This window comes from Chiloscyllium punctatum, chromosome 40, assembly GCF_047496795.1.
Source record: "Chiloscyllium punctatum isolate Juve2018m chromosome 40, sChiPun1.3, whole genome shotgun sequence".
NCBI lineage: Eukaryota > Metazoa > Chordata > Chondrichthyes > Orectolobiformes > Hemiscylliidae > Chiloscyllium > Chiloscyllium punctatum.
This window is the reverse complement of record NC_092778.1, coordinates 13233932-13259202: the sequence shown is the minus strand read 5'-3', so window position 1 is coordinate 13259202 and position 25271 is coordinate 13233932. Positions and strand designations below refer to the sequence as shown.

Genomic DNA, 25271 nt, shown 5'->3' with positions numbered 1-25271 from the left:
TCTTTTACTGAACTCTATGACAAGCTAGCCATAGGACTACCTTCTCTCAAAAAGGCTGTGCCACATTTGGATTTTCTTTTATCTAGATGGATTAGCTAGTTTATTACATAGATCACAAATAAATGTAATCACCTGCGACAAATATTGTTTCCATGTATGTTCACTGACTGTTCCCTTTCTCTTCAGTTTTAACCGTATAGACATTCCTCCTTATGAGTCCTACAAGAAGCTTTATGAGAAATTGTTGACAGCAGTTGAGGAAACTTGTGGCTTTGCAGTGGAGTGAAGTACATGAATACTTGCCTTGAAGCAGTTGGGAACACTACAGAAGTGAAGTTCTGTTAGCTTCTTGTTGAGCAGAGCACGATATGCCCGGGAGAACTAACAATTTACTCACATGGTTACTATAACTTACAAGTAACATAATGCTGATCAACTCAGAAATGGAAAAGTGGTAGGATTTCTAAAAAGCAAACTTGGAAGTTCATAAGTGAAGAAGATATTGTATCTGTAAGACAGAAAATGGACCTGTTTCAATTGTATTATACATTTTAAGTTGTGTGCTTGAAACTTTATTTCAAAAGACTTTGCACAGTGAAAGATGACAGATCCTTGCACATTTCACTTCCCTTAATTACTGTCCTTTTTATTTAACCCCACTTCAAAGCAGTTGTCTCATGGAGAATTTTTATTCTTTCAGAACCTGAAACTGGCATTTCGAAATACTGGATGTTAATTGAGAAATAGCTCTGTTTATAGCTACAGTATTCTTTTTTTTAAAATCAGTTATTTCAGTGCAGGCAGTAGCTATACTTACAGTGTATTTTAATTAAATCAGATTATTTTTAACCTATATTTTGTTAAAAAATTATATTCCTCCACAATATGCTGAGTAACTTTTTAAGAATATTTACAAATATATATGAACACAAAAAAGCTTAGCTCTAATAAAAGTGAATTTTTGAGTCCTGAAATCACTTTTTGGCTCTAAAATTCAAACTTGTCACATGAAAACGCTTGTTCTGAGAACATTGAACTAAGAAATCCTGTGGATCTGTGCATTCCTGGAATTCCATTTTATAATGTACATAAAATAGAGTATCAGTTTTACAGAATTTAATTTAAAAAGAAGTCTACGTAGGTTGAAGCCTGAAAGTATCTTTCAGTACTTGAAAGATTAATCCACAAGTGTTGTTTCCACAGGAGTTTAGCTTGGAGAGAGTTGGTGGGAGGTGGCAGAGAAAGGTGAAGAAATAACACGCACTGTTTGTAGTGAATGGTGCTTTACCAAGTCCCTTTATTTTATAAATGTGACTTATCTTTAAATCTGCTCTTTTTTTCCCTTTATGTTCCCTGCTAAAATGGGAATCTGCAGTGGTAATCTTTGACAAAATGCTCCAATCTTATAAGCAAAAATTAAACTTAAGTTAGGAAGTCTTTGTATGTTCACAGTTGTATCAATACCTTAACAACTTTCTGCATCTTCTAGAAAATTCTGCCAGTTTGGTTTTCTGTTAAGTTTTTACTTGAAAAATTAATTCAAGACATTTTAAATTAATTAACAATTTTTTGAAAATCTGAATAAGTGAAGAGGAAGTTTATTGAAATTGTATTTACAATGTTGACTAATTTAAAGAGAGTACTGCAGCTTTAAACAGAAATGATTCCTGACTTTGTGGGGACCATTATTTTTGAATTTGCTAAGTTGTGTACCTTCTATTTCAAACAAAAACTGCATGACCCCAAACTAGACCAACTTGATGAGATCTATGGGATAAATTGCTGTGGAAGCTAATAGCTTTTCATATGTTTGGTAACTTTTAGGAATATGACAAATGTTGTGTCTGTTTTAAACCCAACACTATTCCATTCTCGTTTTGAGAAAAATCATGTTGTCTCATTAATACTTTTCCTTTATGTCTTTTGATCATTATAAAAATGATAGATACTTGCTGTAAAGATGTTTTCCAAAATGTATTTTAAAGAAGAGATTTTTGTAGTATGTTTTTTATAATTCAGGAGTGAACAGGATATCCACATTCACCAGAATAATGGCTTTAAATTCAGAAAGATGATAATGTGTTGAATGGATGTTGTGTAAGTTCAGAAAAGTCTTATTACACTGGTTGATGTTACACAATGAAGGTACAGACCATGTTTAATCCCTTAAAATCCAGAAGGCATGAAATTAATTTCCTTGACGGAAACAACAGCTTGACTTTTGCATTATTGAAGATACCTGAAATCTCATAGTCTCAGGTAATAAAATTGTGATAACTTCGTGTATAGGGTTTTCTGTGTATTTAATAATTATTCAAAGGAGATTTCATTCCACAGAAATTACAAAACAGTTGCACTTTCACAACAGCTCATGCTCAAACGCAAAGTTTGAGTGCCATCTAATTTTGAATACTTGTCAGACTTCAGAAGGTACTTCTCTGTTTTACTCTTCATATTTTAGTTCAAATACATGAAGTATATTTTCAAAATGGTATTGAGTATGGACAGGGTTTTCAGTGTTGTTTTGGAAATTGGAATACTGTGATGTTCTAATACAGCTTTTGAAAAACCTACATTGGACTTTCTATTGTAATCTAAAGCCAATCAACAGAAGTGATCTAAGGCATGGCTCTCCAAAGTATGAGCAGTGTCCTCCAGTGAGATTACGGGCCAACATCTTGAGGCCTTAGGTTCCTTGGCAGCAATAGCTGTCCGCAACCTCTGACCAAATGCTAACAGCTGCAAGCCCCCTTTAAACCCTCGCTTCTTTTTCCATAGCAGTTGTGGCCAAAGTGGCTGATCTTTGAGGTCTGATTCCCGTTTGGAAAAACCTAGTAAGAAGGTAAGTGTATTTCACTTCAAATCCCTGCAGTTTGAGCAACCTCTCAAAGGTCTCCTTCCTCCCAGCTCTCACAGCTCGGTGTATACCTCCCCTGCACTCAGGCACCACTGACGCTGTTCTCAAAGCACGTCTCCCCTGCCCAAACTCTTTCTCTGACGTCTCAGAGGCCCGCACCCCCCCCCCCCCCGCCCCAACTCTCTCATTTTCAACTCCCTGATGCAGTCCTGGAGCAGGACAATTTTCAAGCCTCAAAATGGGGTATCAATGGGAAAAAATGCTTGAAAAGCACTAATCTAGAGCAATCGCAATAAGGCAGTTTCTTAAGAGAAGTAATACTAGAAATACAGGATGTGAATTTGAATTCTTTGTTCTTTTTAAACAGATTATATGTCATACTTTAACATTTTAATTCCGTAAACAGGCACCTGTTCATAGCAATGACCACTTTGCTGTCCAGATTAATTACTCAATATATATTAGTTTTAGTGCATCTTACTATACAGGTTTTTAAAATTTGGCGTATTGTATCATCAAATGTCTGTTTCATTTTTCATTTGTATGAAGCTTCAAAACAGAGTAACTAAATGTGATTTAAATGAAACACTTTTGTCATAAATCTGAGCCATGAATAGAGCATTATTTGGAGACACATTTAAATTGATACCAATTTTCGGGATATTATCACATATTTAAATGTGAACTCCATCTTCTGAAAATGTATGTTGACAATTGATATGAATTGACATGACCTGTTCCAAAAGTTGTACTGTAAAGAATAATCTGTTACATTTACTGAACATTTATCCAGTTGAAAATGTTGTTGCTAAGAGAGGCAATGCTTCTTCAGATACTGAGCTGTGGCCTTGAATGATCAAAAAGTTGGGCTTTCTTCCTAAAGTTCATTGGTAACTATAATGTTACCATGTATTATATACAAATGGAACTACATGCTGTGTTTACAAAATTGGGACATTTGTACTACAACTTTACTAACTAGAAACACTACAGTTTTTTACATTTCAAAACACAAAAATTGCCATATTGCAAACATGCCTGTTTGGAAGAGGTTTTACTGACCCACATTGCATAAAATTAGGAGATTATGGTATATCCCAACACAGTACAAATACACCTTTAAACCCTGTAGTATGATATGATTTAATTTTCTTTTTCCTCTTCCCACCCAAAAAATTACTAAGCCAAAGACAATATAAAATGAGTTTGGAAGCCCATAAGAACGTTTCTGTTATGAAGGCATTTTCAAGAATTGTATTCTTGAAATTGTTTTAATCTCATGATAAAATATATTTGTTGCAGTAAGCATTTATGTTATAAATTCAGTTGTAATTCTGAAGCAGAAAGGTGCATCCAAGATTCTCCATATAATGTTTCTCCATTTGACTAATAAGTGGTTTCCATAAATAGCAATTCATTTACAGAGGCCACAGCAGTGATGGAAAATTTGAACATTTGAAGTTATAGCATTTTAAAGTTAAAACACTAATATCCAAAGCTCCTAAGTGAGTAAACATAAAATTTGGGGCACATGTATTTCAAATTAACAGTCAGTTAAGTACAACTTTCTGTTTTGTACTTGGATTGCCAATGAAGGAGAAACTTGTTTTGGACATTTCAAATAAATGAAATGATTGGACATCAGGTGAAATATTGCTAGTTGGGTGTGGAGAAGGAACCAATGACTTGTAACTATTTGGTGAAATTAACTGCTACATAACCACATAGAAACAAAGCCTTATTAATATAGATTTTATGTAGAAAATACAGTGTTACTACTCTGGCACAAAGAAATGTAGGGATTCCATGCAAACTAGAGTTTAATTTATTTTGGTTATGGAAACACTTTGTACAAGACTGCATCATCCTTATTTTATTGGGGAATTGGCTTGTGTGAAGAGCTTAATTGCAAATAGGTTGATGTTTAGATTTCACTTTTTCTCCTGAATTTAAGTATGATGAACTCAATCGTAAACAAACAGTACCTTTCTGAAGCTCATAAATAAAACAAAATATTTTTAACTGGGGAAGTTTGGTATTTCATTCAATGTAATGGAGCAATGCCAATTAAACATAAAATAACTTGTTTTTAATTTGCATATTGTGCAACCTCAGGCCTCCTAATGAACTAAGTGGGTAGTAAAACTCTTTAGAAGTGTAGGAGATGCAGCAGCCTGATACCTCTGGGAAATGCTATAACTTTCAAAGCAAAGGCTGGGATGGAGGTTAATTGTGAACCCATTTAATGGCCCACTAACCTTGAGTGAGTTAATGAGCTGGGGAGGACCAAAGTTTCATTTTCAATTAGCAAAATGCTGTAAGACCATAAGACACAGCAGCATAAATTAAATCATTCAGCCCATTGAGTCTGCTCTGCCATTCAATCATGGCTGATAAGTTTCTCATCCCCATTCTCCCTGTAACCCTTGATCCCCTTGACAATCAAGAACCTATCTACTTCAGTCTTAAATACACTCAATGACGTGGTCTCCATAGCCTTCTGTGACAGTAAATTCCATAGATTCACCACTCTATGGCTGAAAAAGTTTCTCTTTATCTCCCTTATCTCTGTTCTAAAAGGTCTTCCCTTTACTCTAAGGCTGTGCCCTCAGGTCCTAGTCTCTCCTACCAATGGAAATGTCTTTCCAACGTACACTCTGTCCAGGCCAGTCAGTATTCTATAAGTTTCAATTAGATCTCCCCTTCATCCTTCTAACCTCCATCGTGTATAGACTTGGTGTCCTCAAACGTTCCTCATTTGTTAAGCTTTCCTGGGACCATTCTTGTGAACTTCCTCTGTACACGCTCCAGGGCCAATAAATCCTTATTGAGGTGTGGGGCCCAAAACTGTGCACAATACTCCAAATGTGGTCTGACCAGAACCTTATAGAGCATCAGAAGTACATTTGTGCTTTATATTCAAGTTCTCTCAAAATAAATGCCAGCATTGCACTTGCCTTCCTAACTACTAACTCAACTTGCAAGCTTACCTTGAAACAATCCTGGACTAGAACTTACAAATCTCGGCACTTCAGACTCCTGAATTTTCTTCCCATTTAGAAAATAGTCCACACTTCTATTCTTCTTACCAAAGTGCATGACTTCACACTTTGTACTCTATCTGCCACTTTTTTGCCCACTCCTAACCTGTCCAAATCCTTCTGCAGCCTCCCCACCTCAATGTGACCTATCCCTCTACCTATTTTTGTATCCACTGCAAACTTAGAATGCCCTCAGTCCCTTCATCTAGATTGTTAACGTGTCAAGTGAAAAGTTGCAGTCTCAACACTCAGCCTTGCGGCATGTCACTTGTCATCACTGGCTTCCTTCCTGAGAAGGACCCTTTTAACCTGCTCTACTTCCTGCCAAACAGCCAAACTTCTATCCATGCTAGCCAGAACTGAGCGATCTGTTTCACTTTAATTCATAACTGTTTGGTTTATTTCTGAGATATTTACATAATATTTAAAATGATTAAAATGTTTTACCACTCTGAGTTTTCTTTTGGATTGGCTGTTTGATCACTTCAGCATATAATGCACCCTAAATGTTCTGCATCCTTTCTTTTGCAAGAAAGCAGAATACTCCACATAGTTGAGTCTATCTATGACACAGGTACTCTGCAGGCAGCTCCCGATTTCTGGCATTATTTGCTGAGTTCACCACCGACCCAATTAGGGCATCTACCGTTGAAGATTGTGTTGATCAGATGGTACAAATACATTGCTGGGTCAGGACCTTGAAAATATCCAGACCTCAGTACCTGCCTGTATTGAAAATCAAACCAGTTGATTAAAATGAAAGCTGATTCGTTGCTGTAGGGAATTTATGTCTAATTGCTAAAATCCAATTTGCACAAAAATCATTGTATGAATCCAAATGAGTGTCACTACTGGTAAAGAAAACTAATAGAGGAGAGAAACGTCCTGATATTTGGCTGTGGCTACCAGATATTCCTATATTATAAGAGAAATGCCTTTCTAGTTGAACTCAAGTTTTCATTTTGCTTAAATTCCTGTACTTTCTTTGAAATGGATCTTCACTGCACTCAGGCCACTACTAATATTTAAAAATCAGTGATATAGTATGGGTGTGTTATTAGGCTGTGTAGAAATTGTGCAAAAAAGGCCAAATTTGGCAATGCATGCTGGGATGTACTTTCACATTCATGTTCTGTTCCCTTTTTTTGTGATGTACAATAATCTCTGGCTATTAAATTTAAAATGTTTCTCCAGAGATTTGGGGCAGGGGCCAGAAGAACAGAGGTGTTTATTTTTCTTATGATAATTTGCATAATAATGTGCTGTCAGCATAAACATTACAATATCACTACATTGAAAATTTACGCCTTAGAGACCGAGTAGCTGATTTGTTCATTATTGTATTTTTGGTTCTACCTGCAAATCTATGCTTTTCTGAGATAAAGGATATGGGTTGGTACAGACCTGTCACCAGGAATGTGGATTGTGTGGCCTGAGGTGAATAACCTGCATTTCTTTTTCCTCTATTAAGTACGAAGCACAAGGCATAATGTTTCTTTCCATGAGTGAATAGATGTGATCTTAATCTTAGATATGAAATAAGCAATCCTGAAGTGGTTAGAGATCCAGTGCTGGACCATCATAGAATCCCTTCGGCCCAACATGTCCATACTGACCCTCCGAAGAGTAACCCACCCAGACTTATTCCCCTACCCTATTAACCTAATTTATCCCTGAATAATGCACCTACCTTCACATCCCTGGATACTATGGGCAATTTAGCATGGCCAGTTCACCTAACCTGCACAGCTTTGGATCATGGGAGAAAACTGGAGCACCCAGAGGCAGACATGGGGAGAATGTGCAAACTCCACAGCCAACCATCTGTGATACTTCTAAGCCTAGTGGGTGCAGCAGTCTTTTTGAATGTAGTCATTCACTTATTCCATACATGTGCTAGTGATCCAGTGGTAGTTTAAATAACAAGATGATAATATTTATGAAAGGAGTGTACAGAAAGTAAACAGATAAATCATCTGTCTCTGACCTGATGCATTGGCCCATAATGTTACTCTGGTGCTGTAGAGATGTTTAAAATGTAATGTGATTTAGACTGTCACAATGGCCTTTAACCCCTCACCCCCTTTGCTTCTCCCTTTTCCCTGACTGCAGTTAGAAAACTATTATCTCTGATCACTAATGGGGGATTTAATAACCCAAAATGGCAATAAAGCATTTATTTTCATGGTTGAATTTTGCTATTTAGAATGGACGACCTCTTAACCTATAGAAATATATTCTCATCACACTTTTTTGTCTCTTTAGATAAAAATTATATTTGATAGAAATTACCACAAACTGCTTCAAAAAAGCAGTGACTCCTTTATTGTATCCCATTTATGAGAAGAAAAGACAAAATTAATAGAAATCAGTCTTTTCAATTTGTTTTTAGATTAACAGATGTTCCCTAAATGTTCTCGGCCATACTGCCACTGGTGTATTGTAAAATTTACCCAGTTGATGTGTTGTGAAACTTATGCTGTATAATTATTAGTGTAGAATTTAATGTGTAGTGAACTTGTAAGAATGGAGCAAGACTTGTATGTTGTCACCTTGTATTTGAAACACACGACTTGCTTTTTATCTTATAAGTAGTATGGTTTGGGCTATAACTGACGGTGGTTATATTTCTAAATTATAATAGTTTTGGAGTAAAGAGAAGAAATGATTGAAAACTTGAACTCAGGCTTCAACAAATAGATTGCCATTTTGGGTTATTAAATCTTTCAATATCAATGATCCAAACATTAGAGGTTGTGTTGACAGTGTGAAATTCATTTCTTAACCCTCAGTTACCAATTTCTAAAAGTCACAACACCAGATTATAATCCAACAAATTTATTTGGAAACGCGAACTTTTGGTATACTACTCCACAGAAGGAGCAGTGCTCCGAAAGCTAGTGCTTCCAAATAAACCTATTGGACTATAACTTGGTGTTGTGTGATTTTTAACTTTGTACACCCCAGTCCAACACCAGCACCTCCAAATCAAGTCCTTCAGCTAAGCAATGGCCATTGGCTCAGACAAGGATTTATCAAATAGTCACTAATGCGCTGATAGATTAATTTCCAGCAGCAGACACTGACAGCTAGGATGATGTGATGTAAGTAATTACCAATGAAAGCCTTTGTCTGGAAGCTATTTTAATCCTTCAGTTATGCATTAGAAAACACTAACATTGCACAATTAATCTCACTAATTAACCTAGGGATATGAGCATTGACTGTAAAATTCAAGGAATTTTATTAAACGTGAAGATTAAAAAATGTGTGTTGCCACATCCAAACGTTATCACAGAGTTTTCTAAATGTGTCCCTTGAATTTCTATAATGATAGGAATAATACTGTAATAATAGTTTTATTGATTTAGGAAGCTGTCATACTAGACAGTTTTACTTCACTATTCATTCTTTTATTGCAATTTGAAAAATGTATATGCCATTTCTTAAATTACTTTGCAGTTTCACGACCCCTCCAACTTGTGCTATAATACACTTGTACCTTTGTCATCTTTTACTTCTGTAACTTTACCTGCAAGAGTTAGAGGTTCTCCTTTGACTTTTGCAGGGCTGGGGCGGCAGGGGAGTTGAAATCAGATTTTGTATTGAGGTATGAAAATAGCACTCCTTAATGTGGTAATGCCCTGGTGGTCAAATTGTTCAAAGTTGCTTCCTTTGCTCCAATCTTGAAAAACACCAAGCTTCTACACACGAGATCTGTCCCTTTTTATGTTTTGTTTCTCTGAAATAAGCCTCCTTTTGCAAATTAAATTGTTTTGACATATTTATTAACAAGTAACTAATCAGAGAAAAATTATTGCTGTTTTACCTTTTTCAATGTTGCTGCTAAAGTCTTACCTTCTTAGCACCAGTTTTGTTCTGAGCAATGTACAAAATCTTTGTTTTAACTGTGAATTGAAGTATTTCTAATTATTGATGGTATTGAGTAAGGAATGGACTGAATTTGATGGCTGGTAATTGAGAAGATGTTGAACTCAAGGTCACATTTTGTTTTTGTTACATGAAATAAAATTCAAACTTTAAACATCTCTGCTATTCTGAATTGCTCATTTTGATATTTTCTGCCTTTAAAAACCTGAACAATTGGATTTAAAAAACCTTAAAATTCAATAATTATACAAAAGGTTTTGTTGAGTTTTATTTTCAGCTTTTTAAACAAAAATTACAGTGAACTTAAATATTGCAGTGTGTTAGATATGAAGATTACTTGTCCACTCTTAATTTATTCGACTAGGCAAAAACCTATTCATTCTTTCCCTATCACAGCATTGAGCAGTTAAATGTTCCCAGTCTTTCTCCCACCTCAGTTTTACTTCAAAGTCCACTTATTCTACATACCAACTTTTGTAAAAAGTTTTAAATGTTTATTAAATCATCCATAAGTTTCCCACAGTCAAGTTAACAACACCTATGTTTAGCTTGTCACCACTTGTCTTGAACTCGCCATTGTCTAAATTATCAGGCACTTTACTCAGTTTTGGATGTCAGATAATGAGACAATTCTTCATATTAAATGTAGGGAAAACTGAAGTCATTGTCTTTGGTCACCACTAGTATTTCACCTAGCTGAATGACAGCAGCACCAGGACAAACTCTGCTGCTTTACCACTGGCTGCATCTCCCTCCTTGTCAAATGAGCATAAATCAGATTGTTTACATTTGATCATGAGGTGTTTTCGATGTGTATCTGCACGATCGCTGAGACTGCCTATTTCATCCTTTGTACTTTTTTGTTATTCATTCATTGGACGTGGGCATTGTTGGTGTGGTCAGCATTTATTGCCCAAAGGGCAGTTAAGAGTCAACCCACATTGCTATTCGTCTACAGTCATATGTAGGCTGGACCAGGTAAGAATGTCAGATTTCCTTCCCTGAGGACATAGTGAATAAGATTAATTTAACAATAATCAGCACTAGTTCCATGACTGCATTACGCTAGCTATTTATCTCTTTTTTAATTGTATTCAAATTTTACCAGCTGCCCTGGTGAGACTCAAACGCAAGTCTGCAGAACAATGGGTTAGCGTTCTAGATTGCTAGACTCGTGACATTTCTACTACAGCACACTTGCCCTTTGTTTGCCTCTGAATGTCTCCCTGCCTCATTCCTGATGAAGGACTTTTGCCCAAAACGTCGATTTTCCTGCACCTCAGATGCTGTCTGACCTGTTGTGCTTTTTCAGCACCACTGTAATCTAGACTCTGATTTCCAGCATCTGCAGTCCTCACTTTTGCCTCTGGATGTCTCTGGTCTTCTGTCGAAACTGTCATTGAATACTTTGTTACCTCCAAACTTAATTTATCTCTTGGTTAGCTTCCCCCATCCTGTCTACTGGAAATTTGGGGTCATCCAAAGGTTTGCTGTCCAGGTTCTACCTTGCAGCAAATTCCATTTACACATAACACTTGTGCTGACTGATCTATATTGGTTCCCAAAGTGACCTGAAAAATATTTGAATAAAACAAAGCTCTGATGAAGATTCACCAGACTCGAAACATTAACTCTGCTTTCTTCCCACAGATGCTGCCAAATCTGTTCAGTTTCACCAGCAACTTGTATTTTTGTTTCAAAAATATTCATATTTGTTTTCAAATCTCCTCTTGGCCTTCCACTTCCCATTTCTGAGATCTCCAACAGTCGAAAAGCTCTTTGCGATATCTATGCTCCTCTTAATTCCAGCCATTTGAGTATTCCCAATTTTAATCATGGCACGGTGTTTACCCCTTCAGTTGTCTAGGCCCTAAGCTCTGGCATTCTGCTAAACCTCCTGGCTTTTCCACCTTGCCTTCCTCCTTGTAAGGCAATCCTTAAAACTTAAGCTCTTAACCATCTCCTCTAATGTCTCAAATAAAGGAAAAATCCTGGAAATCTGAAACAAGCAGAGAGTGCTGGAGAAATTCAGGTCTGGCAATATACATGGAGGGAGAAACAGAGTTAAAATTTCATGTCCTGCATCACTTCTTCAGAAGTCATACTAGAAATATTAACTGTTTTTCTCCTCACATATGTTGCCAGATCTGTTGAGCTTCTCCAGCATTCTCTGTTTGCCTAACAACTCTTTATGTGACTTGCTGTCATTATTTTGTTTCACAATGCTTCCCTGAAAGTTCTAAAGCTAGAGAGCTGTGAAAAGAGCTTGTAAGTGGCACAGATCCGCAAATATTCATGTTCTTTTATATTGCAACTGGAGTCCCAATGAGATTAAAATGGATTCCTAATGTTTTCCACTCTCAGGAGCTGGGTTAATTTGTGCTCTTGGTATTACTCATGAATATTTGGACAAACTTTTCCCAACTTAGTCCTTAGCCAAACAACAGAAGTATTTGTGGTGAAAGCCTATTGACAGTTGGAGTTGGCTTTACCAAGACTCTTTAGCTGAGTCATAGATTTAGTCTCCTACTTCCAGGTTCCTCAGTCAAACAGGGAAGTTGGGATCATGCACTCATTTGCCAAAGGAAGTGATTGTAATTAAAGCACCTAAACAGCCATTGGCAGTGTATGCCTGCCTTTTCCATTGGGTAAGAGGTTTTATTCAAGGAGCTGTAGATAGCAGCAGTGACCTACCTGAGTCTGAGATACTCTGGTCATATGTGTCATAAGGGCTGATGTTCTCCCCATGGACTTTATGTTGGGAGTTCCATATTCCAACTGGATCTTGGGGTTAATCATCTCTACCCTGTGGAGGATCATCAAGCTGGGAAGGTGACCATTATTGTCAGTAGTATTTCTTCTCTTGCCTGTCATCAGTGGTACATATTGGAGCCACGAAAGCTGCTATGATTCTCATGCCACTGTGATGCCGGCAGTAGAGAGTGCAGCTGAATCAGAGTGTAACACGAGGTAGGTGAAATGCCTTTTCCAAGAGTTGGCAATCATATGCCAAGCAACTAATACCTGCAGGAAGGAGTGTTTTCAACAGCAACTTCATTCCTTGCTGTGGCTGGAGCTCTTCAGTTTCACTTAATAAAGTGTTCTCAGCTGTCAGCTTCACTTAAGGTGTTCTCTCCACTGTGCACTCATCCTCATGATCCTGGCAAATTCCAGGCATGTCTGGAAACTGGTACCCTCATTGCCATGTCTGGGAGCTGGTGCCCTCACTTTAAAAGTTTAAAATTCAAGATAAAGTTTGCTCGTCTAAAACAATGCCATCACAGACCACATGATTTCAAAATGAACCCAATTTCTGTAAGGGATAGCGATAGTGTATAAATTGCTTTTGATCTTTCAGTATCCATGGGTTGTATATTACTATTTACAAAGGTAAGGTAAAGATAAATCAGAACTGTAGGTCAGTTAGTGTGGCTGCAATAGAAGCAAACATATTAGGGATATGATGACAGCACTAGAAAAACCAAATGGTGATTAGTATCACAATAGAAGTAAAGATTATATTATAAATTATTGACATGTATCATTGATTTTAATACCATGAGCTGAAATAGTTTGAAAAAGGGATAAAGTACTTAATTAATTATGTGGTAATAGTTTAAGCCAAGTTTCATTCAGCCAAGCTATCAATAAAAGTACCAGTCTGAACTGAATTTAAGCTTTATATCCAATGATATTGAAACCAGTTAATCAGACCTCTATCACGTGTTTGAGTTACACCTTTTTTGAGAAATTTACACAGTTAGAGGTATAAAACATTGTCAGCAATTATTCAGCTTGAAAGCAAAGAACTCAGACATTGGGATACAGGCACCAGCTGTATAGCAGGGAGCTGCTATTGACATAAGGAAAGGTGAATTTGTGACTAGAACAAACTGGAGAAATTTCTCTTTCTCTTAGTCCCTCAAAAGACAAAACACCAGGTGATGATGCAAACTGGAGAGATACTTCCAAGCTCTGAGGACTCAAAGATATCTCTCTTTTCATGGCTGCTGTTGATCTGGGTCACCCCTAACCAACAGTGATCTCAGGTGAAAACTTAATGCCTTAAGAACATTCTAAGCATATCAAATTGCATATATCATATTTTTCCTTCCATATTCATGTGAATTGAAAACAAGCAATGAAAATGGATAATGGCTGCAACTACTCATGGAGAAGCTGAATTAAGTGTTTCTTTTCTGTCTGAGTGCAACTACTCTTGTCTCCAATCATAATAAAGCCCCCTCCTCCCCCTCTCATCTCTCTCCCATGGCTCCCATCCTGATCTCACTCATTGAGTCCAGAGATTTGATGATCATCATTGTTACAGTCCCTGGAATAATACCAATCGTAGCAAGATTTCTGGTGGTGCTGGCAGCAAAGGACAGTTGCTGGCCTTTGGTTGGTAATGCTCGCTGGTAGGACTTCCAGGGTTAGAGTCTAAGCCCAACGCTCTCCATTCAGGCATTTAATTTTTTCTGACTGAGGTCAGTTTCCCAACTGTTCTCCACCCAATGAATGGAACCCATGTTGTGAACATTACATCTAGCCCATAACCACTTTAGGATTCTAAAAGGGGTTGGAAAGTAGCAATAAGATTGCATAATGCAGCATATTTTATCCAAATGTAGACTCAAAGGAGGCTCTAACAGTCAAATCAGTATTGCAGGGAGGGGGATTTCCTTTAAAGGTTAGCTGACAGATGCTACTGAAACCAAACAGGCTCAGGGGGCTTTTAGGCCTGTTTATCACATTGGCCCACACCAATACAACCCCCCCCCCCCCCGCCCCACCCCAACCTCCCATCATCCTGCAGAGACTACCTTCATTCCAGTGTACTGCCTAACCCACTACCTCCAGGGTTTGGAAGCTTCCAATTTCAAGCAACTCAAGGGACAGTTCTGGGTAGAAAATACCTGAGGACAGGATGGAACTGAAAACTGACATCTTGGCCTATGTTGTGAAATTCTACATTACTAACCTTCACCTCCAGCCTCCCCAATAGGAACAAAGGCCCTTCAAAATCAGCAAGGTGTGTGGGAGCTCAGGAGATGGGTGAGATACGAAATGAATATTTTGTCAATATTTACTGTGGAGAAGGATATAGAAGCTAATGAACTTGGGGACGTAATTAGTGATGTCTTGAAAAGTGCCCATATTACAAAAGAAGAGTACAGGAGGTTTTAAAACACATAAAGATACAGAAGTCCCCAATATCTGATCAGATGTAATCCAGAACTTTGCGGAAAGCTAGGGAAGACATTGCTGGGCCCCTTGCTAAGATATTTGTTTCATTGACTATCACTGGTGATATTCCAGAAGACTGGAGGGTGAATAATGTGGTGCTACAATTTTAAAAATGTGGTCAGGAAAAGCCAGGAACTATTGACCAGTGAGCCTGATGTCAGTGGTCAGTAAGTTGGAGAGGATTCTGAGGGACAGGATTTACATACATTTGGAAATGTAAGGATTGATTGGAGATAGTGAACATGGCTTTGTGCATGGGAAACCATGTCTCACTAACTTGATTGAGTTTTTGAAAAGGTGACAAAGCAAATTGATGAAGGGAGTGTGGTGAATATTATCTACATGGACTTCAGCAAAGTGTTTTAACATGTTACACATGGTAGACTGGTTAGCAAAGTTAGATCAAATAGAATCCAAGAGAGAAAGCCAATTGGATATAAAATTGGCTTGAATGTAGGATACAAAGGATCTACTGTTTTTTGTCATTTATATGGTTTAGATGTGTAAGTTTGCAAATGAAACCAAAATAGAGGGTACAGTGGACAGTGAAGAAAGTTACCTCAGAGTATAATGGGATCTTGATAAGATGGGCCAATGGGCTGAGGAGTGGTGAATGGAGTTTAGATAATTGTGAGGTGTTACATTTTGGTAAGGCAAATCAGGGCAGGACTTATACAGTTAATTGTGGGGGTCTTGGGGAATGTTGCTGAACAAAGAGACCCTGGGGGCGCAGTGCAGAGTTCTTTGAAAGTGGTGTCACAGGTAGGGTGATAAAGAAGGCATTTGGCACATTCTGCCTTCAACACAATAATTCCAAACAAGCTCATCTCTAAACTCTGAGACCTAGATTTCAACTCTCTGCTCTGTAACTAGATCCTTGACTTCCTGACCCATAGACTGCAATCAGCAAGACTAGGCATCAATACCTCCTCCACCATAATCCTCAACACCGGTGTCCCATAAGACTGCTTACTCAATTCCCTAGTATACGCCTTATACACTCGTGATTGTGTGGTTAAATTCTGTTCCAGCTACATGTACAAGTTTGCTGATGACACCACCGTTGTAGGTCAGATCTCAAACAATGAGAGAAAGTATAGGAAAGAGACTGAGTGCTTAGTGGTATGTTGTAAAGACCACAATCTCTCCATCAATGTCAGTAAAATGAAGGAGCTGGTCACTGACTTCAGGAAGCAGAGTAGAGGGCATGTCAACTGTCGATGCAGACAGGGGCAAGTGTCACGTTCCCAGGAATGATGATCATCAACAATCTGTCTTGATCCATTCTATGTTGACTCAACTTTCATGAAAGCACAACAACACCTCCACTTCCTCAGGAGGGTCAGGAAATTTGGCATGTCCACAAGGACTCTTACCTATTTTTAAAAATGCACCAAAGAAAGCATCCTCTTTGAATGCAGTGTGGTTTGGCAACTGCTCTTCCCAAGACTGCAATGAATTACAGACGGTTGTGAATACAGCCCAGTCCATCGTACAAACCAGCCTTCAATCCATTGACTCCATTTATAATTCCTGCTGCCTTTAGAAAGCAACCAACATGATTAAACACCCCTCCCACCCCGATTATACTCACTTCCACCCTCTTCCTTCAGGCAGAAGATACACAGGTTTGAACATATGTACTAACAGATTCAAAAACAGCTCCTTCCTGCTGTTATCAGACTTTTGAATGGAGTCCAGCAGTAGCGGGCATAGTTTTAAGAAGAGAAAGGAAAGATATAAAAGGGACCTAAAGGGCAACCTTTTCACATAGAGGGTAGTGCATGTATGGAATGAGCTGCTAGAAGTAGTGGGGGCTGGTACAATTACAACACTTAAAAGGCATCTGGATTGATATATGAATGGGAAGGGTTTAGAGGACTATATGCTGGTAAATGGGACTAGATTAATTTGGCGGCACGGTGGCACAGTGGTTAGCACTGCTGCCTCACAGCGCCAGAGACCTGGGTTCAATTCCCGCCTCAGGCGACTGACTGTGTGGAGTTTGCACATTCTCCCCGTGTCTGCGTGGGTTTCCTCCGGGTGCTCCGGTTTCCTCCCACAGTCCAAAGATGTGCAGGTTAGGTGAATTGGCCATGCTAAATTGCCCGTAGTGTTAGGTAAGGGGTAAATGTAGGGGTATGGGTGGGTTGCGCTTCAGCGGGGCGGTATGGACTTGTTGGGCCGAAGGGCCTGTTTCCACACTGTAAGTAATCTAATCTAATCTAGCATATCTGGTTGACATGGACGAGTTGGACCGAAGGAGCTGTTTCCGTGCTATACATCTCGATGACTCTACGATTCTCAAATGTTAATTCTGGTCTCTTTCTCTCTGCACCTTGAATGCCCTATTCTGCACCCTGCTCTGCATCCTGATGCACTTTGTATGGGACCATCTGCCTGTATAGTACGTAAAACAACAAAAGACATTTAGATAAGTGCATGAATAGGAAAGATTTAGAGGGATATTGACCAGGCAGGTGGGACTACTTTGGGATTCTGTTCAGCATGAACTGGTCTGGTTCCGTGCTGTATGACTCTGTCTCTATGTGAGAACAATAAATCAATCAACACTCAATAAAAGACTGTTTGGCTGTTAAATGCCTACAGCAATATCAAAGGAATTAGCTGCAAAACATCAGTAATAAATATTGGGTTTCACATTTTAATAATGAAGATGACATATCTTGGTGGAGGCAAATCACTAACTTCCTGAGTTCGATTTGTTTAGAGTGATTTAGAGTTCCTGTTGAGTACAGTATGTTGTATGGATCAGTTTTCTTATGGCATACTGTATTCAAGACATAATTCCTCATAATACTACATCTGTTGCTAATTCAAAACAGCATAGCTTTGTCATTCTGAGAAGTGGGCTGTATATAATCCATGGAATTGTGTCCTGTTTGAATATTACTAGCATTCTTCCGTGCTATTTCCTAAGTTCAACGCATGCTATTGTTCCCAATACTTTATGGCATAATTATCTACAGATAGTTTAGATATGGGTGTTTTGAGAAGTGAACTTCTGTCAAATTCCTTCAAAATATGCTTCAGAGAAAATATCTTGCTCTGAAGCATATTTTCTGCCTGTAATTTGTGTGACAGAGGAGTGATTTGTCTTTAACATGTTGATGTACAGATAAAGTTTAAACATAAACTATGAATACAAATTTAAATTGTATTTGCATACAGTGGTACCTTTTTAATTTCACTAAATGGCCTGAGGTAATTCATGAGGTGTCTATGACACTGTGACAGTGGGAGGTATCTGAAGACAATGTCAAACAAATTGAATTGGAATAGCTACTGTAAATACAGCATGGAGTTGACCCGCAGAGGCAGGCTGGTTGAAGACTGTGCAGGGTGTGGATAGCTGCAAAGCAGACCAGAATCTGGAAAGCACAGGATGCAGGGCTAGAAGAGTCATCAATAGTGAACATTCCTAACACAGCATTTACCACTTTCCCATTAACCATTTACCATGATACAACCCATCACCAGTACTGGCAGAATGCTTTGCCTGCAAATATAGTTAAGAGATGAAAGATTGTCAGGGACCAGCTACAGAGGAGCCTCGATTATCTGAACGACATCGGCGGGGAGTATTTTGTTTTGATAATCGAATGTTCGGATAATCAAAAGTTCAAATAACCAAATGTTTGGATAACACTGTTTAGCCAAGCATCGGGACCTTGCAGTCTTGTTAGGATAATCCAAAATTCGGATAATTGACATTTGGTTAATCGAGGTTTCCCTGTATAGATTTTTATTTAAAATGCCTTGAAAAATTGGGTCCAAATTGTGCATTTGGCTAAAACCCCTATTGACCATTACGGGTATTTTTCACTTAAGGAGATATTAGACCCACTATCAATTGTACATTTCTCAATCTTTATTTGCCTTGTGTGTAGCTATATGAATTATTAAAATCTGTGTAACCAGGGCCAATGGTTTTTGACCCGACCTACTGATAACAGGGAGCATGAGGATAGGACTCTGGGCCTTTCACAGATTGAAGTTTTACCCTCAGGTCTGAGGCAATATTGACAGAACCATATTATCTGTGGGTTCTTGTTAATTTATTACTTAAAAGAAGAGTGAGGTGGTTTCTTCCCTATGTCCTCCCTATTGTCAGCCCACTACCAACATCACTGAAAGAGCTTATTATCTCATTGTTATTTGTAATCATTGTCCGAAAAATATTTAATTCAAGAATAATGCACAGAGATTGTTCTCTTAAAGGAGGTATTTCATCCTTAGTAGTGCAATCAGCATCTAATACCAGAGTTGTCCAAATCTTTATTTTGCAGAGAAAAGTCAGTCTCCAGTAAGATTTCAGCTTCAGTTGTTTTTTAGCTTCAGCTCATTGTGTTTATATCAAGGCTTTCAATCTGTGTTTTAAGGATTCCTTGCAAAATGATTTGCCTGGACGGAAGTTGCCTTGAAACGCAAACCCTGCCTGCCTAGGAATATAGGGATAGAAGTAGGCCATTTGGCCCATCAGCCTGCTCCACCATTCAATGCTAAAGGCTGACTTGGTTGAGTTCTCAGTTCCATTTTGCTGCCTCTCTGCCATAGCATTGACTCCCTTGCTTGTCAAAACTCTAACTCAACCTTGAATAAATTAAAGGCTTAAATTCACTATCTTTTAGAGAAGAGAATCCCACGTCTTCCATTGACACTTTGAGGGAAAACCATCGTAATATGTCTTAACAGACCTCTTATTCTGCAACTGTCACCCGTGATCCTTTCCTCACCCCCAGAACCACAAGTTCCTTACCCTTCAAGAGCTCGTATATTTGGGCCAAAGTAAAATGAATCAGTAGATTTAGAGATGTCCTCAATTAGTTGGGTTTACAGAGTAATTTGCAATGCCATTGGAATGTAATTTCCTTACTATAGCTGTGTCTTAGCCAAAGGAATGTATGTGAACCACAATACCCAGGCTCTGAACAGGCAAAGCAAAAACCCACAGAGACTGTTTGGTTCAAGTTAAGCAGAAAGAATGAGTCATTTTACACTTTAATTATCTAAAGCAAATCTGTCACATTAACCATTAGATGATCAAAGTTTTCCTTTGTTTACAGATTAGTTTACAAGTGAAAATAACAGAGAAAATATACCAAGTCCCATTATAGAGTGATATTGATTTGTGGTAAATGTTAAGTGTTTCAAAGTTGTCAGCATTGTTACAATACTCCAATGGAACATCGTATGAATGAAGTGTAAATATCTGACCACACCCTGATGCAAGAACAGATCAGCTTTGATTATTTCCTCAGGAACTTTCAGGAGATGATATGAAGGCTCTCCTCATTGTTTTGACCAGGAATAAATTCTGATGTCAGATACTCCAGCTCTAATGGTATTGTCAGCACAATTAACTTTCATTTTCTTAATTTCCAATAGATGTTGACTTCACGTAACATGACGCACAGCGAGAGATAATGCACTATTCGTATCCAATCAAACTGATGTTTCATTATTGTGAAGAATTTGCAAATCTCAGTCATGTCATTAAATGTCTAATATATGAGCACAACCCGGGAGTAGGTTTCCTACTTAACAGAATCCCAATTCAAGCCCTGCTGCTAATAGATACTTGCATTTTCCTTAAAAAAAAGAGAGCTGGGCAAAGTAAAACCTGACACCCCATGTTTCTAAATGCAGCTCCATCAGTCTCTGATCTCTGCCCAAATCTTGGAAATTGAATAAAGCGGAAAGGTGCTTTGTTGCCTCTCTGGTGCTAGGGTTAGGGATGTCACAGAATGAGGGTAGCACGTTCTCCTGGGGAAAACAAACAGGCAGAGGCTGAGGTACACATTGGTACTAATGATGTAGGTCAGAATGGGGATTTGGTCCGGCAACCAACACTGAGGGAGAAAATGAGCAAGCATGGTCTCCCAAAGTGGAAACCTCCAGATTACTCCAGTACCACGTGCAAGTGAACTTTGAGGATACATCAGACGAATGCACAGTTGGAAAGACGGTGCAAGAGGGAGAGCTTTAGATTCCTCTGGCACTGGGACTGGCTCTGGGGGAGATAGCCCACCTGTACAATTGGACAGATCGGTTGCATGTAAACAGAGCCAGACCATAAGACGTAGGAGCAGAAATTAGGCCATTCAGCCCATCGAGTCTGCTCCCACCATTCAATCAGGGCTGATAAGTTTCTCAACCCCATTCTCCTGCTTTCTCCTCATAAACCATGATCCCCTTGATAATCAAGAACATATCTATCTCTGTCTTAAACATACTCAATAACCTGGCCTCCACAGCCTTCTGTGGCAATGAATTAAGGAACTGAGTTCCTTGTGGGGAGTTTTGCTACTGCTGTTGGAGAGGTTTTAAGCTTACTCAGCCCAGGTGTGGAAACCAGCAGATAATATTAGAAAGTAATAGCAGGATACACAAACTGCTGGGAGAGGGAGATAGCCGGGAGAGGGAAATAGAGGGTAGTAATTTCATTGGTGAGATTGGTGTAAGGGAACAAGTAACAAAGTCTAATTCAGGGTTAATTGGCACAGATTGCCATATGATGTTGTGGCAATTATGGACACCTGTCCTGAGGCTTCACTCTTCCTGGTTACAAGAAATATGGAAAGGACAAAAATGACATGGGTGGCATTTTTGGTTAGGAAGACCAATGCAGTCCTAAAGAAAAAGGATATCTAAGTAGTTTCAAAGACAGTATCACTTTGTCCAGAGCTGAAGATGGCATGGTGGCTCAGTAGTTAGCATTGCTGCCTAACGGGACCTGGGTTCGGTTCCAGCCTCGGGCAACTGTCTGTGTGAAGTTTGCACTTTCTCCCCATGTGTGCGTGGGTTTCCTCTTGGTGCTCCAGTTTCTTCCCACAGTCCAAACGTGCAGGTTGCTATGTTGCTCATAGTGTCCAGGGATATGCAGGCTAGGTGGGTTAATTGTGGGGGAATGCAGGGTTATAGGGATAGGGGAGGGGTGGGTTTGCATGGGATGCTGTTTGGAGGGTTGGTGTGGATGGTGAGCTGAAAGACCTGTTTCCACGCTCTAGCGATTCTATGAAGGAATGTGTAATTATATTGCTGCTGCAATATATACAGCACCAGCTTGTGGGAAGGATATAGAGGAACAGGAGCAGGGAAATTATTGAGAAGTGTAAACATCATCGAGTTGTTATAATGAGGTACTTTAATTACCCATACACTGTCACTATGTCAGCCAATATAAGGAGCAGCAAGGGACAAAGTGTTCCTACACTGTGTTGAGGAGAAATTTCTTACTGTGTGTCCAATCCAACGAGCCAGAAGACTCTGCTAAACCTCGTTCTTGGGAATGAGTTAGGTCAAGTACATCAAAGTGACAGTGGGGGGCCATTTAGGAGACAGTGATCATTGCATTGTAAGATTGAGGTGGATGGTAGAAAATTATATTGGTCAGTCCTGAGAAAGAAGGCCTCGGCAGTGTAAGATCACATGAGGGAGTGGCAAAGAGGTCAGGTTTAGGAGACATAAAAATTCAAAAATCACCGGGAGACAACCTCAAGGAGATCAAGGAGGGTGAGTTTTGAACTTATTAAGAAGTGACATTGCAGAGAAAATTCAAGCTCATCAAGTGGGTCTGGAGCTAGCCCAGCATGAGTGGCAAGCTTGATAATTAAGAACAAGTGAGTATTTCTACTATCCATCAAGTACAAAAAATGATCTTTCATTTAGTTTGAGTGTTTAAGGTATAAGGAATTAACTTATTTTGTATACAAGGTCCCTGACATGTACTTAATATTCCTTAAGACCAAAGAAGTAAATAGAATACCAATAATTTAAGGGTAAGTCATGGCAGGGCAGCTCGGACCAGTGGAATGCTTCTCCTGTTCAATGTGGGAAGTCAGAGGCACTTCCAGGGTCCAGGGTGACCAAATGGAAGTGGCTCCAGTTGTAGCTGCTTTGAAATCCACGTTTTGGATCTGGAATGATAGCTGCACTCACTGTGGAATGTCTGCAAGGTTGAGATCTTTGTATTTACAATGAGCTGATCATATACCAGGTAAAGAATATGCAGGCAGATAAGGAATGGCTGACCACCAAACAGATTAAAGGCACCAGTTAGGTAGTGCAGGAGTCTCGAGCAGCCATCATGCTCTATAACAGATTATCCATTTTGGGTACTGCTGAGAAGATGGTTTCTCAGAGAAATACAATGAGAGCCAAGCTTGTGGCACCAGGGAATGGACATTTCGGTGGCCATAAAGATGATACCAAGATGATCTGTTGCCACCCTAGCACCAGGGTTGAGGATCTCACTGAGTGGCTGCAAGATATTCTGAAGAGAGAGGGAGAACATCCAGATGTTGTGGCCCATTCGCTACCAACGATGTATGTAAAAAGGACAGCATCCTGTAAGCAGAATATAGGCAGCTGGGAAATAAAAAGCAGGACCTCAAAGGTAGTGATCTTCAGATCATTTCTAGTGCCTCATGCTACTGAGATCAGGAATAGGAGAATAAACCAGTTGAATGTATGGCTGGAGGGAAGAGTTTAGATTCTTGAGGAATTGGGGCTGGTTCTTGGGAAGATGGGACCTGCACAGGATGGATGGGTTACACCCTAAAGGACCTGGACCAATATTCTCAGAGGGCTATCAGGCGAGGACAGTGGGTGAGGGTTTAAACTAAAATCGCGAGGAGATTGGAACCTGAGAGGGGAGAGAAGAGTGAAGGAAACAAAGATGGAAATGTAAGCAAAGGTGGAAAGCAGAGGAAACCAGGGCGAGCAGCAAATAGGATCAGTGAACAAAGGAAGTGTAAAAATGTTAAAAAGACAAATGTAAATCTGAATTCACACAGTGTAGGTGATAGGTAGATGAATTGACAGCATTGATAGTTATAAATGTGTGCAATAGGATTGCGATTATGGAGATATGGCTGTGGGGTGAGAAAGAAACTGAACATCCAAATTTATTCAATCCTTAGGAAAGACAGATAAAACAGAGAAGGATGACATTCTTGGTGAAAACTAAAATCAGCACATTAGTGAGAAAGGGTATTGGCACAGGAAACCTAGATGTGGAATCAATCTGGGCAGTGCTTTGGGGAAAACTGACCATGATCATGATAGAATCCTTCTTTGGAAAAGGAAGTGATGTAGTCCAGTGTGTGTGGACAATGTAGACCTTTGAGAGCGGGAGCAGCCATTGCTGCCTCAGAACCAGTAACTGTAAACTCATGACATCACTTGGAGTCCTAATCTCCACCTTAGGAAGCCTTGAATTCAACTATTTTGAATGGACAATAAATGATGTAAATATTCTCTCTTGCATTAAGAAATACAACAGGTATTTCTTAAAGCCATTGCATTAAAAATCCTTCCAAAAAAATTGAAAGCTAGGAAAAGAGTACATTGAAGATTCCGCAGCTCAAGTATGATTACTATAGGAAGCATTTACTAATATTCCACTCCTTAATTCTTTTTTACATTATTATTGGAAACTAGCAGCATTATAAGCTGCATATATAATGACAGAAAAATATCAACACCATTTTGACAACAGATCCCTTTAAAATTAGAGTTGTGTCGCCATTTTTAATTGTGATGGTGCAATATGGTTTTTTAATGGATAATCCCAGTTTTCCATAATCCCATAAAATAGGTTTTCTGAAGAGGCTTCATACCAGACTCAAAATGTTGATTCTGTGTTTCTCTCTCCACAGATGCTGCCAGACCTGCTGAGTTTCTCCAGCATTATCTGTTTTTAGCCCATGATTTTGTTATAAGAAAGTGCCATTCATCTCTTCTACACATTGGTGTAGGCCTTGGTTTTGTCAGACAGTGTGAAATGGGTGTTAGGGAGTGACCAGCCTGTTTTACATATTTCTGCATTCTTGCTTACAGTGGAATCAATGTAGATAGAAATAAAAAACAAGGTAAAATCTCATTCATTTAAGACTGTTCAAACAAAGTCAAGGTCTCAAGCATTCTCCACCAGAACATTGTAGCTTGTCGATCAAAATCCAATTACTTCTTAAAAAGAAAATTCTCTCCTCCCTAATTTCTTAAAGCCACAGATTCTTTGGTTGGGATACAAAACAATACGAACAGACCATTCGGAGCACAAAGCGTGTCCTGCCGTTCTGTGAATGATTTGTCCCTCAATTCCATGAGGTGATGACTAGCCTTTTTCCAAGATGGGAAATGTGTTGCTGGAAAAGCGCAGCAGGTCAGGCAGCGTCAAAGAAGCAGGAGAATCGACGTTTCGGGCATAA

General features: G+C 39.0%; 1 protein-coding gene across 3 annotated transcripts in view; it reads left to right on the top strand.

Moving 5' to 3' along the window:
- The window catches only part of smurf1 (SMAD specific E3 ubiquitin protein ligase 1), a 132674-nt gene extending 122727 nt beyond the window's left edge, over positions 1–9947 (top strand). For all 3 annotated transcript variants that reach the window (XM_072559320.1, XM_072559319.1, XM_072559321.1), the window contains one exon: positions 187–9947. In XM_072559320.1, the coding sequence (XP_072415421.1) occupies positions 187–286 (100 nt within the window). In that variant the 3' untranslated portion in view covers positions 287–9947. The remainder of the gene's footprint in view (positions 1–186) is intronic.
- The last annotated feature ends 15324 nt before the right edge of the window (positions 9948–25271 follow it).